Genomic DNA, 19,937 nt, shown 5'->3' with positions numbered 1-19,937 from the left:
TACAACAATGCCTTGTTCAAAAGTAATGTACTGAGCTATGTTTCAGACTCCTCATTGTGTGTGTACAATGATGCCTTGTTCACAAGTAAGCCCTGAGTTATATTTCAGGCCCCAGCCCTGTGTGTGAACAATGACATCCTGTTCACAAGTAATGTACTTTACAATGTTTCAGGCCCCAGCCCTGTGTGTGTACAATGCTGCCTTGTTCACAAGTAATGTCCTGAGTTATATATTACATTAAGTAATACGTTACCACTGTTATACCGAGGCTGTTGTCCCCCACAACTGCTCTTATAGCGAAATCTTCCACAGAGATGTCCATTACCTCATGCAGCACGTGCGTAGCCACCTAGCTGCCATGTGAAACCCCTCACTCTTTTCTCTTCCCTTGCCTCAGCAAGACGTACAAAGACTGCTGTGAGCGTTCCAGTTTTCTCCATCCTTTGGTGATATTTATTACTGTTTTTTACTTGCATATAAACTGTATCTATTGAGGGCGTTGCTTTAACTGAGCTCGGAAGTATTTTTCACGCCAAAAGGAAATTCCCCCTCCCCCTTTCTCTATATACTTACGGGGTGTTTGGTCTTACGTTCCCCTGTTATAGTATGTTGTTGTTTTTTTACACCACCTATTTCTCTAACGAATTGGGAACAAGTGTTCGATGACCCGTGGGTGGTCAACACGGTCCGGTACGGCTATCGGCTAGATCTCAAAGCGGATCCGCCGCTCACTGTCGCCCCGTTGGAAGGTTTCTATTCGGAAGCCGATCTTCCCATCCTCGCCGATGCCATCGGCAGGTTGGTGGAGAAGAGGGCGGAACGGGAGTTAGCCCTACCAGAAATAACACCGGGGTTTTATTCCAGGATATTTCTTGTTCCTAAGAATGACAGTGCCGAACTCAGAATGATTCACAATCTGAAATTGTTCAACGAGTTTTACCTGCACAACCGCCAGAATGTTGACCTTGGCGGACCGTAAAGCTCTGATCATGCCGGCCGACTGGCTCGCTTCAATCGACCTGAAGGATGCTTATCTGCATGTTCTGATTCACTCGGACCATCACAAGTATCTCAGGTTTGTCTTTCAAGGCAGGCACTACGAGTGGGTTGTACTCCCATACAGTCTTTTGTCCGCTCCCTGGCTGTTCACCCAGTTAACCAACCCCATTGTGGGGTTCCTCCACAGGAGGGGTGTCAGGTACTTCTCGTACCTGGACGACTCGCTAGTGGCCAATCAAATGACGGACACCCTGTCACCCCAACACGATTTCGCACCTCGGCTCTTGGAGCATTTGGGGTGGATTGTCCATCTCACAAAGAGCGAGTTAACCCCCTCACAGAACTTGACGTTCAACGGAGGTCGGTTCAACACGGTGACCCATATCCTCTTTCTCCCCCCAGACCAGTGGCACAAGATTCAGGCGATGATTGCCAAAGTCTTAGCGGTGCAACAGACTGTTCACTTTTGGGAACAGCTGTTAGGGCTACTTGTGTCAGCCCAGGACTGCACTGATTGGGGTCGTCTCCAACTCCGCCCGCTGCAATGGTTTCTAAGCCTGTTGTTAGCACAGGTGGAGAACAGTGCAACCGTCGCCCTCCCGGATCGGCTCCGACCACTTCTGGAGTGGTGGACAGTCCCTTGCAACGTCTTATCAGGAGTCTCTATGCAGCCCTTCCGGGCCACGTTGAACCTGTATACAGACGCCTCTCTAGTGGGCTGGGGCGCCCATCTAGAGGGGGAGGGGAGCCCGGGGCTGTGGTGCGTAGACAAACTCGGTCTTCACATCAATTGCCTCGAGTTCAAGGCAGTGATAAACGCTGTCAATCACTGGAAGCATTGTCTCGTCAATGCCCGGTTCATGCTGGCAACCGACAACACGACAGTAGTGTCCTATGTGAACAAACTGGGGGGAACCTACAGTCACTCGCTACTTGATCTCACATTCAAGTTTTACGCTCTGGTGGACAGTGTCCCGGAACGTACTGGCCGACGCTCTATCGAGGCCTCGGGATCCGAGCCCCACGGACTGGATGCTAAGTTTCAGTGGCTGTGCGAACGTTTGGGTTGTCCGATGGTCGACCTGTTCGCAACCAGGTTCAGCAATCAACTCCCGTTGTTTGTATCACCAGTCCCGGACCCGAGGGCCATCGATCACGATGCTCTCGCGTTAGACTGGATGGGCATGGATGCCAATGCTTACCCGCTGACGACGTGAATACCACTCATTCTAAGCCGGCTCCGAGGAGTTTGCTGTCGAATGTTACTGATCGCGCCCATGTGGCCGAACCGTTCGTGGTACCCCGACTTGCTGGCCCAGGCCACGCAGTCGCCAATTCCTCTGCCTGTGAGACCGGATCTCCTGATCCACCCTCACACCCGTCAGCTTCATCCAAACACAGGGCAGTTCAATCTGCACGCGTGGATGTTGTCACCAAGCGTCTGAGGAGTAATGTTTTTTCTCGTCGGGCGTCTCGGGCATACGTTAGTATGCATCGTGATTCTACCCAGAAGGTGTATAATGCACGTTGGGCTATTTTAACAAAGTGGTGTTGTACACATCACATTCATTCGCCAGATAAGGTATCTGTGCAGGATATTGCTCGTTTCATGTCTCACTTACGAGAGACCCGGAAACTCTCCGGGGGTTCCATTGCCAACGTGGCTATGGGTACCAGTCTCTCAAAAGAGCCGGTGATTCTGGGTATTATCAAGGGTTTCAAGCAGCAAGATCTTAAAAAGGGCCACCTTCAGGCACCGGCCTGGGATCTCTCCTTGGTGTTGAAATCACTTACGGAGGCTCTGTATGAACCCTTGGGTAGTGCTTCGTTCCGGCATGTGACTTTGAAAACAGCATTTCTCCTCTCCTTTGCCACGGCGGCACGAGTGTTGGAAATACACGCACTCGATGTCACCAAAGTACGATTCGATAGGGGCAACGAAGGAGCGGTCCGTCTGGGCCTGCTCATGGGCTTCGTCGCTAAGAATCGGAAATTTGGCCAAACGGAGAGAGAATTCACTGTAAGATCACTCAAAGAAATCTTACATCCTGCTGATACCGAGGACAGATCACTGTGTCCAGTTAGGGCCCTTAAGTATTATCTTGAGGCTCCGAATGAACACAGACAAGGCACAAGCAGTCATCTAAGGGGTGTGCCCAGCGCAATCCCGAACTCATCAGGCTTCAGACCTTGCACGGTGGTCAATCTGGGTCAACCTCTCACAGCCGTGGGTACAGGAGTGGGGGTCCCGCAAGCCAGCGCGCTCATCCACAGGTGAGTGCGGCTTTCTGTGTGTTTCATTATTTGGATTTGACAATTATGTACTTAATTGTCTGTCGTGTATTGCAACCTTGTAATGCATGCTTTCCAATATTGAATTTAGGTCACGCGCCTATTACACACGCTTATGTAGGCTTGTTCTTGGGATATACAGTCCGAATGAAATTAATTTCCCTCTTCTTGACTGTTGAACCTGATCTAAGATTTAGCTCACACGGATACTGTGTTCTCATCCGCTGCGGTGATGAAATACCTTTCCAGTGGGGCCGTTTGGAGTCACCAATCGTCTGGCAATAACGATTGAGCCTTACGGTATGTGCTTGACAGTGCTTTGGTATCCCTATATGGCAACGCCAAGCTGGGAGCATGCGCATCGAGTGCTTCCGCCTTGTTGTATACATCCGCTGGCCGGAAGGAACACGAGCAGTCAGATTTCGGGTTGTAGGTGCTCCCCACCGCCTACTGTGGTAGTCAGCCTTGGTATAACAGTGGTAAGGTATTAGGCAACAATGCAGTTTACCGGGCGCAGCCCGAGCTCTACCATCCGTTCAATTACCGCACTTTAGTGCCACCGCTGTCTCGTTATACCGTTACCGTGTCTCATGCTCTGGTGACTCTCGCTTCACGATCCAACACCTGTTTTCGGTCTTAGGGAAACTTACACATCTTTACAATCAAACACCCGTTCTTAGTCTTAGGGAAACTTACACATCTTTACAATCAAACACCCGTTCTTAGTCTTAGGGAAACTTACACATCTTTACAATCAAACACCCGTTCTTAGTCTTAGGGAAACTTACACATCTTTACAATCAAACACCCGTTCTTAGTCTTAGGGAAACTTACACATCTTTACAATCAAACACCCGTTCTTAGTCTTAGGGAAACTTACACATCTTTACAATCAAACACCCGTTCTTAGTCTTAGGGAAACTTACACATCTTTACAATCAAACACCCGTTCTTAGTCTTAGGGAAACTTACACGTCTTTACGATCCAAAACCCCTTTTCGGTCATTAGTGTTAGCTTGCTTTGGGCAAGGGTTAGCCATAAATTCTTACCTGTTCAAGCGTTCAACCGGTTAATCCCACTGGTCGGTCATGTTGACATAAACAATTGCGGGTGTGGTTTCAAGAAATGATGAATGGGAGAGCGGACCGTGTCGTCAGAGGCATGCGCAATTCATTGTTTACTGAATTATGCATGCATGTCAATGGGGATTCTAATGACCCGTTAAACGAGCACTGATTACATGTGATAACGTCTGTGGTCCAGTGGTAGAGCGTCGGCTAATTAACGCATTAATTAGCAGAGCCGGTGAGCTGGCAAAGCGCGTTCGAGCCCCCACAGCCCTAATTGGATCTGAAAAAGTGTGCCCAGTAAAGTGCACTACTCCCACGTATTACTTGATGTAATTTGTCGAATTTTCCTATTCGGAATATTCTATAAGTAATACGTTACCACTGGGCTGCTGCCTGCCTGTCCGTCCCCTGAGCATTTGCTCTTGCAAGAGACAAGAGTGAGGGGTGTCAGATGGCAGCTAGGTGGCTGCGCATGTGCTGCATGAGGTAATGGACATCTCTGTGGAAGATTTCGTTCTAAGAGCAGTTGTGGGGGACAACAGCCTCGGTATAACAGTGGTAACGTATTACTTATAGAATATTCTGAATAGGAAAATTCTACAATTCAGGCCCCAGCCCTGTGTGTGTACAATGCTGCCTTGTTCACAAGTGATGTACTGAGCTATGTTTCAGGCCCCAGCCCTGTGTGTGTACAATGCTGCCTTGTTCACAAGTGATGTACTGAGCTATGTTTCAGGCCCCAGCCCCGTGTGTGTACAATGCTGCCTGGATCACAAGTGATGTACGGAGCTTTGTTTCAGGCCCCAGCCCTGTGTGTGTACAATGCTGCCTTGTTCACAAATAATGTACTGAGTTATGTTTCAGGCCCCAGCCCTGTGTGTGTACAATGCTGCCTTGTTCACAAATAATGTACTGGGTTATGTTTCAAGCCCCAGCCCTGTGTGTGTACAATGCTGCCTTGTTCTTGAGTATTGTACTGAGCTATGTTTTGAATCCCAGCCCTGTGTGTGTACAATGATGCCTTGTTCACAAATAATGTACTGGGTTATGTTTCAGGCCCCAGCCCTGTGTGTGTACAATGATGCCTTGTTCACAGAGAAGGACTGGCGGGGAATCAAAATGCTACATGACAGCGTCAAAGAGGAGGAACCTCTCAAAGTTGGACGGTTTGGGCTCGGATTTAAATCTGTGTTCCATGTCACTGGTAAGACCTTGGTGATTGTTTTCTTTGATCAGATGTTGGAATGAGAGAGATTACATAAACAGATGTTAGGATTTAGATTTTGGAAGTTTCTTTGCAGGAAATGGATGTCACTTGATAAGTCATTGGCTTCTTGACAAGTAAATTAACATGAACATTGTGTCCTGATTAAACTTGTTCCCTTTCACAAAATTTAATGTTTCCTTTTTAGATTTCAGTTGTCTGTTAGTCGTTCGCGACCTAATTCTTGTCTGTTTATTGAAACATAAACACAAATTTATGGCTTCGTTAGCCAATCAAATGTCACAGAATCACTTGTAATATATTTTTGAAGTTATTACCACAACTGTTGCAATTTACATTTTGGAAGATTCCTTACAGATATTTGAATCTTCAGTTGTTATGTTGTGGAACATTTGACATGCAAGTGATGTCACAAACATTATTTCATCATTAAACTTCTTTCTAAAAACTTTTCAGATTTCCCATGTGTCATAAGCGGGGACACAGTGTTGTTCATCAACCCTCAGGAGAAGAATAGTGACCGAGTCTGCTACATGAAGAAACTGAGAGATCTTTCCAATGAAATCAAGAAGATGATCCTTAATGTCTTCAGTGGCATCTTTGACTTCACATCAGACACGGTACACAAGGGCTATTACAGTGGAACCATCTTCTGGTTCCCCCTCAGAACCAACATCTCAAAGCTGTCAGACAACCTTTACACAGAGGAGAAGGTCATGGATCTTTTCCAAGCGTTTAAGTCTGAGGCGTCCATCACTCTCTTATTTCTGAAGTCAATAGAGAAGATACAATTGTACCAGAGACTGAGAAGAAAGATACAAGTCCAGTTCTCACTGCAGCTGTCTCAAGACTGTCTCCAGGATGTGAGGATGGAGAAGCAAGATTTCATAAGAAAAGTGAAGCAGGCACAAGGAGGAATACCAGCAGCATCTGTAGAGAGTCAGTTGACTTTAACTGTGGAAACAGTGGATGTTGCAGGGCCTAAGGCCTCACAGCAATGGATTGTCATCAACTTCTACAAAGGAGGAACTATGAGTCCAAGGTTCAGAGATCTTTGCAGTGACAAAGCTCTTTCCTACGCCCCCTATGTGGGTTTGGCTGTTCCTCTGGGTCAGCAGTGTAAAGGTCATGTGTTTTGTTTCCTCCCACTCCCCCTGGAGGGTGGCAGTCCCATAGGGCTGCAGGTTCATGTGAATGGTTTCTTTGCTTTGAATCAGAACCGGAGACACGTCAAGTGGCCAACAGCAGATCAGCTTCAAAATCAGGCTCACACCGACAAGGCTATGGAGTGGAACAAGTGTCTTGTGAGTGAAGTTCTGCCTGATGTGTATTATAGCATTGTAAATGCTCTTGTTCAATGCTGCAAGGTGCATACTAATTCAATTATCATCATTCAGCAAATCTACAGAATGATACCAGACATTGATGATGTTGATGTGAATTGGAAGCCGCTTGTTTCAACATTGCTGAAGCAGCTACACAATATACCTTTACTGTTCACACCAAGTGACAAGAGGATGGGGATCAAGATGAAGGATGCCTTTCTTGTGGATGTGGCCAATGACGCTTATTCGTTAATCGTTGAAATATTTACTCTGTACAAGAAATACATCGTCCCAGTACCTTCGAAACTCATGAAGACTTTAGAAAAACATTTCAGCTCCCACATTCACAAAGCGACACCTAAAGATGTCTGTGACACACTGAGATTGAGCAACCATTTTACAAGATTACCAAGACAGAAGAAACTCATGCTGTTGAAATATCTCCTGGAATCTGATCAGTACAAGCACCTGGAGGGTCTGTGTCTTCTTCCAGTGGCTGATGGCAACTTTGTGGCGTTCGGAGCACCTGCTGCTGTGTTCATCTGTGACCAGCCAGAGGATGTCAAACTCTTCCCAGGCCTGGAAAGTCAGTTGGTTTCAGCCGACCTTGCTGAAGATTTACAACAAGCTCTGATGAAACGGGCAGCTGGCGGTAGGTTGCTTTTATCTTGATCTTATCAATCACTGGATTGTCTGCTCCAGACTCGATTATTTACAGACCGCCGTCATATAGCTGGAATATTGCTGAGTGCGGAGTTAAACAACAAACAAACAAACATAATATTTTGGTGCCCATAAGTTATTCTCTCCATACGCATTCTGTTTGCTGTAGAGACACAAGTCCAAGGCTAGTACTGATTGTTCATTAGTTCATATTTTGAATTGGTGTGATCTTCCACATATTCCAGAAGAAATCAGTGAAACTACACTCAGCTTTGAGGCTTTTTGTGTGATGACACTGATCTGATTTGACTGATTTTTAATGCTTTCCTTTTAGGATGGAAAGGCCTTTCCGTGATGTCATCTGCTGCCTTCCCTGGCCTGCTCCAGAAATGTCTGTTGAGGCATTTCCCAGAAGGCAATGCTAAACTCCCTTCCCCATCCTTGGATGTCAGCTGGCTCAGGCAAGTGTGGACCTATATTACAGCCCATGGATTTGATGTTGAATCTGTGTTCAGTGGTCTTCTCATTGTGCCGGATATTGATGCTTCAGACAGAGGAAGACTCCACAGCATCGATGATGTCTTCATTGCTCAGTCAGTGAGGCACTCTGAATCTTTACCTCCAAATGTAGGTGCAGCGCTGCAGAAACTAGGCATTGTCCATTTAATGTATGTTCCTGACTTTGTGCTGAAAAATTCATATGTTCTTGGGACAATCATTCAGTACTCAAATCCAGTTGGTGTTGTAAGAGCATTAGAGAAAGTATACAGGAGGAAACTTATCACAGCTGTACAACTGTTCAACTCCGAATCCTCCAAACAGGAAAGGTCTGCTTTGGTTGCCTACATGAGCACCTGCCAGTTGTCCGAGGGAAGTAAAGCAGTGTTAAGGAAGTTACAGCTATTTACTGCGACAGACAACAGTGATTGTTCAGTGGAAACCTTATGTACTCTGGCTCCTGATGAACAAATACCTGTACCCTACCCAGAGAGGTACATCCAGTGTTCATCTGCTGCAGTGAGACACCTGGCACTGACACTTGGTGCAACAGAAAGGCCATTTCTTGATGTCAGTCGACGAATCCTTCAAATGATGCTGCACAACAAAAGAAAATATACAGAAAGTCATATGGTAGATTTTATGGAGTTTCTCATGGAGAATCACCTTCATATTGTGAATGAGACCAGGCAAATTGCTTCAGAGGTACGGTTCCTTTCATCCAGTGGAGGGTCATCTGGACTGAGAGCTTGTGATCTGTTTAGCCAAGATGACCCATTCGTGAAAGACTTATTCCTGGGAGAAGACAAATTCCCAGCAGATAGGCACACACGAAGAGACAGACTGAGAAGAGGATTAGAAGCAATAGGTCTTAAAACAGAGAAAGAAGTTTCAGAAAGTGATGTTAGAACATCAGCAAAGACAATTGAGGAGCTTGTAATCAGGGGAATGGAATCTGAAGCAGGCCGTAAAGTAACAGCATTCATCACTTTCCTGGAAAGGAGCACATACAGAATGGATGTATTCAAACTATCTGACCTTCAGCATTTGCAATGCATCCCATGCATGCAGAAAAGAATATCCAGATATCCCAAGTCTCTGTCATGGAAAGGAGAATCAGGACCCAAAATCTTATCATCAGGAAAGGTTTTCAGTTCAAGATACTCATCTATCATTGGGTCTGTTAGTCCAGTTGCAAAAAAAACAACAGCTGCTGTTGAAGCAATTTTAGGACTTGATAGAGTTCCTCCAGTGTGTTCAGTAATGGAACATCTTCATAATCTTGGGACATCTTATGACAGTAGAGAATGTAATCCTTGTATGGACTTACTTAAGGACATTTACAGCTTCCTGAGTTCTCAAGATGTATCAAGTACAGAGAAGAACATGATGGAGTCATCACAATCTGTGTGGGTGGGAATAGAAGAAGGTTTCCACTCTCCCCGGTCAGTGTATTGTGAAAGATCTGATGCCGACCTGGACCTGAAGCCTTACAGATACCAGCTGCCATCTCTGTTGCATGGCTGGGGTTCATTACTGTGTAGCTATGGCTGCCACCAGAGACAAACACCTGACATGTTGGCCACTGTCCTGGAAGAAATAAAAGAAAAGCATGATGAATTCAAAACTGCCAACTTAAAGAAACCAACAGTTGTGCGACAAGATCTGAAGCTTGTTCTTCAAATACTGAATGAACTACAAGAACACCCTCAGAGACCTGACCATGTGTTGGTGCCAGTGCACCAGGCATCTGATGATTTCCTTCTCTTGTTGCCAGCAGAATCCTGCACCTACTGCAATGCAGACTGGCTGCAGGATCAGACATCTGATGATTCAGATGACGATGATGAGGAAATATTCTTTGTTCATGCCAGTGTATCAGAGCTCACTGCAAAACTGCTAAATGTTAGCTCCCTGACTGACCGTGTAATGGGTGACACTGAAGACTTTGATATGAACTATCAGCAGACTGAACCATTAACGCGAAGATTGAAAAACTTGCTCCATGAATACACAGACGGTTTTTCTGCCCCGAAGGAGCTGATTCAAAATGCAGATGATGCTGCAGCTACAGAAGTTTGTTTTATGTATGATGAGAGACAGAATCTGAATGCTAGAACCTCTCTCATGAATGAGAATATGGCTGCTCTGCAGGGCCCTGCTTTCTGGGCTTACAACGATGCAACATTTCAAGAGTGCGATTTTGATCACATAAAGAAGCTTAGTGGAGCAACAAAAGAAGAAGACACAACTAAAGTTGGCAAGTTTGGTTTAGGATTCAATTCTGTCTACAATTTAACTGATGTTCCAAGCTTTATTAGTGAAAACAATGTGGTGATATTTGATCCTCATAAATTATACCTAGGGAGACCTGGATTAAGAGCAAACCTCAAAAGTGTGAAAAATGGGAAGATGTTGAGAAAAATGAGTGGACAGTTTAAACCATTTGAGGGAATATTTGGTTGCAATTTTAGTGGGAATGCTGACAAAATATGTCCTGGAACACTTTTCAGGTTCCCTTTAAGGACGCAAGAGCAAGCTGATGCAAGTGAAATAAAAGACTTAGTTTACTCAAGGCATGAGATGGAGAACTTTTTCCGAAAATTTGTTGAAGGATGTGGAAATCTTCTCCTTTTCACACAGAATGTGCAGTCAGTGAAGTTCTTCCATATTCCACCCAGAGGAGAACCCAGCCAGCCAGAACTGCTTGTTCATGTCCGAAAGACTATCCAAGATCGAAAAGTTCTCTCACCTTCAAATTCCTTTCTTAATGGACCTAACGTGCTGTCATATGCAGCTGAAGAATGGAAAAAGCAATCAGGGCTGTCCCTGAAAATAAGTGAAAAAAGTGATGTCCAGCTTGAAATATGTGACACAGACATGACGAGAATGCAAAAGCTAAAGGCTGGTGTGACCATTGTGTCATGGCTCATAACATGGGTAACTGGTCAGGGAGAATCTGAGCAGTTTGCTCGGTCTGGAAAGCTTAAAGGACTGCTTCCATTAGCAGCTGTTGCAATTCCACTGACTTTGGAAGATGGAAGACAATGTATATATAATATGGACAAATGTCCTGAAGGGTTCTATAGAGAAGGACATTTCTTTTGCTTTTTGCCTTTACCAGTGCACATTCCTTTTCCAGTACATATCAATGCACCATTTGCCTTGACATCAGACAGAAGACAACTGTGTACACAAACAGAAGATGACAAGACAAACTCTGAAGCTGAGTGGAACACTGCTTTGTTTAAAGATGCTACTTGTAGAGCATATGTAGCTGCTCTGGAACAATTAGAGATCACTGACCCTTCCACTGTTGGTCAATATTATGACTTGTGGCCTACCATGCAAAGGGGGCAGGACTGTATGGTACGAAGTTTCTATGAGTTTATAACACATGAGGCCCATGATGTATTTCTGCATGATGACAATGGTAATCTGGAATGGTTGTCATTTCAAAGAATATATATTCTTGAGCCAACTATTTGTGGCAAAAATCGAAAATTGGCTTACAAGGCAGCAGCCAAATTTTGGAATAGAACTAATGAGAAAATTATTGATCTTCCACAAAACCTTCTTGAGCAGTTTTATTTGTCTGGGCTAGAATCAAAGGTTAGTTCCAGACTTATCAGAGAATCAGAGTTTTTTAAGACAATCTTCTTCCGAAACATACATGACAGTTACTGGTCCAACAGTCAAACAGAGAGAGATAGCTTGGTATTATTTGCTCTCAAATGTCAGGATGAAAGTGTTCAAGACCTGATCAAAGGTACAAGATGTATTCCAACAGAACCATCAGGCACTCTGAAACTGCCAGGTGAAGTAATTCGCCCAAACAGTCCATGTGCAGATTTGTTTTCAGAAGAAGATGAATGCTTCCCAAGAGGATATAAGTTTGGGGAAACTCAATTCTGTGATTTGAATGTGATAAAGATTCTCTGTAAGCTTGGAATGATCCAAGACAAACTCCCATGGGAAATTCTTGTTGAACGAGCAAGATCAGTGGAAAAACTAGCTGCACAAGATGCCAAGAGAGCCCGTGAGAGAAGTGGTCGGATTCTAAGGTATCTTGTCATCAGGGACAAGCATGGAAAGAAACTTTTTGATGATTTGAATGAGGATATAAAATCTACATTACAGGGTATTCCCTTTTTGCCTATTCTGAAACATCCTACATCTTGGCATTTACATTGGAAAGCAGATGATATTCCAGAAACATTGTTTGCATGTCCAAATGAACTGCATGATAAGAAATTGTCAAGTCTGGTAGCTTGTTCCCAGTTAATGCTTGATGACTCATTTGACTGTAACATGCATGTTGACGTGGAAGTTCTGTCCTGGCTTGAAGTTAAAGGAAAAGAAGATGTTGTTCTTGAAGACGTAGCCAACCAATTACTGTCTGTTTCTGAGACCATTAATTCAGGGACTACATTATTCAATGAACTGGAGAAAATGTGCAAAGATCTGTATGCATGTTTGAATGAGCAGTATCATAAAAGTAAGTTCAGTATCATACGTGATATTTTGAAAAATAAGGACATTGTAGTAGCTGAAAAAAGATTGCTTAAACCACAGCAAGTTGCTTTTTCTCTTCCGTGTGACTTATCACCAGATTTGTATCAAGTTGACAAAGCATTTGATATCTATAAACCATTTTTGCAGAGCATAGGAGTAAGAGAGAGATTTGGACTGAATGACATACTTGCTGTTATAGGCAACATCACAAAGGAAGCAGGTACAAAACCCCTTTCTCAAAGCAGATTGAAATGGTTTGGGTTAGCTGCACAATACATTCAACTTCTTGATATATCTGATTTTAGACCAGAAGGCTTTGATATTTCACTTCCAAATTCAAAAGGGATAATGTCTAAGGCAGTATCACTTTGCATTGATGATTGTGAATATGTTGTTCATGATGAATCAATGACGTTTGTTCACAAAAATATTCATCAAAATGTAGCCAAATTGTTTGGTGTCAAAGGAAAACGAGAAGTTGATTTAAAAAATCACATTTGTTCATCCTTCTCTGAATTTGGACAGTGTGAAAAATTGACAACCAGACTGAAAGGACTTCTGAGTGGATACCCATGTGATTCTTCACTGATGAAAGAACTGCTGCAGAATGCAGATGATGCTGGAGCTACTGAACTAATGTTCATAAAGGATTTCAGACATCTGCCAATAGAAAAATTGTTCTGTGATGAATGGGCTTCCCTGCAAGGTCCAGCACTGTGTGTCTTCAATGACAGTTTCTTCACAGAAGGTGACATTGAAGGTATTCAGAACTTAGGTGTAGGAAGTAAGAGTGACGATCCTGTAAAGACTGGGCAGTACGGTGTTGGGTTTAATGCTGTTTATCATCTCACTGATGTGCCCTCCTTCATCACTGTTGGCCCTGGAATGGAAAAATCTATATGTGCCCTTGACCCTCATATGCAATATGTACCAGGGTGCAAATCTGGAAAACCTGGAGTGAGAATATCACAGCTTGACAGGATAAGAGACACTTATGCAGATAGCTTCTCTGGCTATCTGGAAGATATAGTCAGAACTGACACAAAAGGAACACTGTTCAGATTTCCCTTGAGGACGCAGGAAATGGCAACCAAGTCAAAGATCAAAGACAAAAAAGTTGACCCAGACGATGTCAACAAGCTGTTAGAGGAATTCAAGAATGATATGTTTGACTCTCTCCTATTCCTCCACAATGTTAAGAAGATATCTATTGCCAGAGTCAGCCGAAATGGTATATTCAAAGAATACTGTGTTGAAGCAAGTATGAGTGAAGCAGATATGTCTAAACATAAACAGTTTCTCTCTCACTTGAGGAATCAGACAAAAATGATTCAAGATTGTTCATCTCAAACAGGCCTCAATGCTGTTTCTCCATTAAAAGTTCAGTTATCTCTCAGAGTCAAGGATTCTCAAGGTAAACAACAAGATTGGATAGTGAGTCACCAATCTGGTTTTGTAAAGGAAAAATCTATTCCCGATGTTATTACAACAACTTGGAAGAATGGAGACATTCGACTTTTACCAAGAGGTGGTGTTGCAATGCCTCTTGCTGATGCAGAGAAAAACTTCGAGGGTAAAGCATTTTGTACCTTACCTTTGCCAATCAGCACTGGACTACCAGTTCATGTCAATGGCCACTTTGCCCTTGATCATGAAGCAAGAAGAAACCTTTGGTATGGCAGTGATGACTACAGGTCAGCCTGGAATCGCCATGTTGTTGATGCAGTCATAGTTCCAGCCTATATTTCAGCTGTGAAATTAATAAAGAAGAGTACAGAAATAAACCATAAAACAGCTTTCAAATGTCTTTATGACAAAATATATCACTCCTATTATACATTCTTTCCTGATAGAAGCTGCACAAAAAGTGAAGTTTGGGGGGACCTTGTGGTTTCATTTTACACAGATGTTGTGTTGAAAAAAAGAGAGATTTTCAGTGTTATTAAGCCAGCAGAAGGATTGTTTGCTGAAAGAACAAAAAGGACAAAGGAGAATATGATGTGTAAAGTCGAATGGGTTCCAGCTGCATGTTCGAAAGGATTCCCTGGCTATTTCAATAACCTGGAAAAGGAAACAACAGATGATGTTCCCCCAGGATCATCGCAGTGCTGGAAACAGGAAAATGAGAATGCAGTTCGGTTAAAAGAGATCCTTAAGGACTTGAACATGAAGGTTATAGATTCTCCATCAAGAATTTATAAAGACATTTTTGCAACATGCAAAGAACCAGTAAGTGAGGTAACACCAACAAATGTTATGCATTTTCTGAAAACACATTTCTTGAAAGTTAAAGATGGATGTAGTCTTAGATTACCAATGGAGTTGGCACGTACATCATTAAGGAATGTCGAATTACTTCAACGGCTGACACAATTCTGCAAAAAGCAGCAGAAATTCTGTTCCGAATTGCATTCTCTGCCACTTGCGCTGACTGCATCCATGAATCTGTACAAATTTGATCCTTCTAAGCCTTTCTTTGTCACAAAGTTCACAGAGCTCCTCGCTGGGACTCCGGATCAGGTACTGCACAAGGATATTGTTGATTTGTATGGATGTTATGAATCACCTTGTTTGAAAGAGCTTGACATTTGTTCACTTGCAGCTTTACTTGGACAGACACTTTCTGCTGATGTTTTACAGACAGGCAAACCTGTATATTGGAAAGACAACACATTTCCTTCAAAGCAGTGGATTTTTCGCTTTTGGGACTATTTAGCTACACAAATTTATGGTAGTAAATCAAATCAGACTTTAGTGACAAAAGCAACTTTGACTAAAGTAGAAGACTGGTCCCTGTTACCTGCCACAAAGCATGGGGATGGCAGTCTCATGCTCTACCCAATAAAGGAGAGTTGGTGTGTCATTGATATGAACTCTGTTAATGAGAAAGCACATCAAACAGCTTTACATCACATGAACGTTCCACAACTTGAGAGAAATGTTCTTAAACATACAAGTAGTTTGCCATTTGACAATCGTGCATGTGCAGTTGCTTCATCCAGTCTAGCCAGTTGGGAGAATCCTGGCACAGTTTTAAAGTTAATATCCAATTTGGATTTTAGTTCATGGAATAATGTAAGTCCACAAGACTGTCAAGCAATTTTGGAGTTCTTTAGTAGAAATGTGGACAAACTGAATGACCCACAGGCAGCAAAACAGTTAAAAAAAATTCCGCTTTATGAGTCATTGGGTGGATCACTGGTTGATTTACAAAATCATACCACTATATTTTCAGTAGAAATTCTCATGACTATGCCTAGTGAAGGTTTCGATGATTGGACCTCTGCTTCTAAAATTTTACTTTTAAAATTCTCTGCTTCATGCCGGAAGCTTTATCACTTCTTGGGTGTACAAGAACGTACAGATGAGAAATTGTATGTACAATACATTCTTCCAAATTTTAACTTTTTGCCAGACTCAACCAAACCGAAACATCTGAAATACATCCGTGATCAGCTGTTGAAAAAAGCTACAAAGTTTAGCCCAGAACAATGCGAACTGATAAAGCAGTTAAAAGATCTAAAATTCATTGAAGCAGGAGATGGAATGCTTCATTGTGCTGGGAACTTTTATAGTTCTGATGTTGAAGTTTTCAGAGAGATGTGTCAGCCAAATGAGTTACTACCACCACCATATGCTGCAAGAGAGTGGCAACACTTTGTGGAACTTGCTGGCTTGAAAACAAAAGTTACTGAGGAGCTTTATTTGTTATTTGCAAGGAAAGTTGAACGTTCGGGTCAACAAGGGATCACTGAAAATATTGAGAGGAAGTCTAAAGCTTTGATATCGTACCTAACAAGGCATTATAAACATTTCAGAAATTTAACAGAAATTGGGAAGATCAAATTTGTGTTGCCGTACTCTGTCAATGAAGAGTTAACAAGTATATTCCCACAACATAATGAAGGAAAATATCTTGTGTCCTACTCAGAATCACTGTCCCCTTGTCACTGCCACTATGTTTGGACAAGCTGTTCTATCTTCAACCAAGATGCAGATCCACGTTCATGGCTCAGTGCAGACAGGATCCAACACTTTAACTCTCTGCTTGGTATTCAAACAGTCCCTACCTCAGAAAGAGTTACAAGGCATTTACAAAATATTTGCACATCTCTCATTAATATTCAAGACCAAAATGATGGAGATAAATTATCTAAGCTAGATCACTTCATACAAGAGGTCATGAAAGCAAATTACAAGCATTTACTTGATACTTGTGTCACTGATGAAATGAAGATTCATCTTCAAGACTTTTCCATCATTTATGTGCCAGCTGACAAGTGTATGGTTTCAGCTGACAGAGTTGTTAAAAATATTCGTTCTGATGACATTATGAAAGGATATCTTTATGCAATTCCAGATGAATTTTTTGAATTTCATCAAATCTTTATTGATCTTGGAGCCTCAAAGGATGTGAATGCAAACCTGTATGTGCGTGTGTTGGAGAAACTGTACAAAGAGACTAATGGCAAAAGTCTTCATCTTAATGAACTATCCGTGGCAAAGAAGGCTATTGACCGTATGGTTTTTTTTATGCAAAGGGAAAGCATGCCAGACACGCGCTTAAAGGAACAACCCTCATTGTACCTACCTGACAATAGCTTGGTGCTCACTGACTCTCGGAATTTGGTATATAACAATGACAAGCGTCTGTCTGAAAGAGTTGAGTTCCTTGAATTACCATATTTCCTTGGATTTCAGAAGTTGGAACTGAATATGGATGAAAATGCTCTCCTTTCAATGCTGCCAGAATGTTATAGGTTGAAGTTGCTGACTTCTTTTGTAAAAGAGCATGTTACTGAAGAGAGCAAACAGAGAGCATACACTGGTGATTTAGCTCAAAAATACAAAAATATTGTACAGGGATCAGAATTTGTTAGTGCAGTTGTTAGACTTGTCAATCATGAAAGTATTTTACTTCGTACTCAAGGTTTGGATATTTCAGAAGCAAAGGACATTGAACAACGTCTAGCACTTCTAGAAATTCAACAAGTGAACAATTTGAAAACAGAGCTATGGGAGAATGGAAATGTTGTTCCTGGGAGCCAATGCAAAAGGGCATTTTTACGGGAAAGAAACAAAAGAAGCAAGAATGTCTGTCTATTCATTGATAGCAAAATTAAGTCAATCACTTTATTAAGTGCATTAGCAGTAACAGTGGATAATCTGACATCAAGAAAATTGGGCAGTTGCAGTGCTTATCTGCATCATTTGCTTGGTTCTAAACCAGAAATATTTAATGGTTATTTGGATGAATTTAAAATAAAACCTTATGGTCATGTTGGCCAACAGAGAGAACAGACAGCATTTCCTCCTCCTGGGACGTTGATCCCAGAAGATATGCACTGGCTCTTGGACAACAGTTTCCATGTCTTTGATGAAGGGGAGTATGTTGGCCTGGAGGTGTATGATCCACTCGTTGACACAGACTCTCAGGATGAGGAGGATGCAAATGCAAACCCAGTTTACATTTATGCCATTGTGAAAAAAGTTGTTTGTAAGGAAGATATGTTATTCAGACAAAAGTATGTGGTTAATGTTGGAGATGACCGAGAAGAAGAAATACTGGGATTAAAGCTGTACAAATTTTGGAGAGAGAAGACAAATAAGTGTAGAAGTCTTGTAACCACTGAGACATCAACATCCCAGGATGAACTGCAGAATACTGAACAAAGTGATCTTGAGTCAGTTCTGAAAGAAATTAGACAGATTCTTACGGACACTTGGAGGAACTGTTCAGATCAGGAGAGGAACAGAGTGAAAAAAAGATTATACTTAAAATGGCACCCAGACAAGAATCCTGGCAGGGAAGATTTCTGTACAAAAGTATGTCAGAATATCCAGAAATATGTGATGAGACTTGAAAATGGACAGAGTATTGAGGATGTTGATGATGAAGACATAGGGACACAAAGAACCTCCTATGGTGCCAGTCGAACAAATTCATCCTTCTTTGAACACATGAACAGAAGAAGTTCAAATCAAAGGAATCATTATGAAAGGCACAAGCGCACAGCTTCATCAAGTGAAAACTATAGAAGTGAAACATTTTACAAATGGCATCATTCTGCAAGAGATGATGCTCATCCTCAACCTCAAGAAGCCAAGCGTTGGCTGAGGCAGGCCACATTTGACCTACAAGCAGCATGGCAAAGCTCTCGGCAGTATAATACATGTAGTAATAACTGGGTTCTCTTCAAAGCTCAACAGGTAAATATACATAAAGAGGTCATACATCAGCAGTTAATGTTTTTGTTTGTATCAGCTTAGAAACTTAAAACTCTTTGCAAGACTGTGTTATCTATATACACAATACATATAGAGGATGCTTAAATATTGATTAAGCATTTTTGGACACAAGATGAAAAGGTGATGTGATAAAGAAAGCCAAATATTCTATTCATTATGTATTTTAACAATATAATTATAAAGAGAATGAAAAATATACCATTTTATTAGATTTCATCTCTCATCTCATGAAATGGCTGATCTTGAATAATATCAATTTCATGTCAGGAATTGTGTTATTTCTCTATTACATTTAGAAATATACTAAACATGTGTATGTTAAATGTATTAAACTTCCAACAACATAATATGATTTGTCTTATGGCTTATGGCCATAAAAAGCAAGTTCTCACAATGTTAGTTTCTACTATAACATGAAAGATCACATGCAAAATTGCTGTAATTATTTATTTTATGATGGCATGATCTATCGAGCTGATAATTCTTTAGCCAATGACTGGGACCTGGTTACATTGATATAAATGATGGATTAATGTGTTTTTTAGCCTCCATAAACAAATGGGTCTAGTTTGTAGGAACCAAAGTGTTTTACACACCATCCTGACATCAGGTAAATCAGCATTGTTTGATAGGCATTACCTAGAAGTTGACGGATGACAAGGTTGACACAATTTTATGGATAACAACTTCTTTAATACTGTAAAAAGCGACGTTTCGGTATAGATCCTTATACTGTTATCAAGCAAGACTGAATGAGGGACATTGTACAGAATATATATAGTGGATGGAGGATTAACAGTAACAACAATCACATACCTGAGTGGGTACCATGCAGGTGTAATTAAACCAAGTATACCAGACAATATGCACTGAAATTGGTAATTGTTCAAATGGAGAGGTCGGACTGAAAACTGTTTTCAATAGATGTTACCTTACTGGCATAAAAGATGAGTGAGTTTCTTAAACCAGTTTTTGCATTAGTCCACCATATAACAGATGGCGCACCAAGTATTCATTCACTGTACCTATGTTGGATGGGGCACCAAGTATTCATTCACTGTACCTATGTTGGATGGGGCACCAAGTATTCATTCACTGTA

General features: G+C 42.1%; 1 protein-coding gene across 1 annotated transcript in view; it reads left to right on the top strand.

Moving 5' to 3' along the window:
* Nucleotides 1–19,937, top strand: part of LOC124136331 (sacsin-like) — a 52,442-nt gene that overhangs the window by 14,946 nt on the left and 17,559 nt on the right. Inside the window, exons 5-7 of the mRNA XM_048401436.1 lie at nt 5,419–5,566; nt 6,044–7,564; nt 7,910–18,798. Of these exons, the coding sequence (XP_048257393.1) occupies nt 5,419–5,566; nt 6,044–7,564; nt 7,910–18,798 (12,558 nt within the window). The remainder of the gene's footprint in view (nt 1–5,418; nt 5,567–6,043; nt 7,565–7,909; nt 18,799–19,937) is intronic.

The sequence above is a fragment of the Haliotis rufescens genome, unplaced genomic scaffold, assembly GCF_023055435.1.
Source record: "Haliotis rufescens isolate VD_foot unplaced genomic scaffold, xgHalRufe1.0.p SCAF_22, whole genome shotgun sequence".
Taxonomy (NCBI): domain Eukaryota; kingdom Metazoa; phylum Mollusca; class Gastropoda; order Lepetellida; family Haliotidae; genus Haliotis; species Haliotis rufescens.
This window is presented reverse-complemented; position numbering and strand designations above follow the sequence as displayed.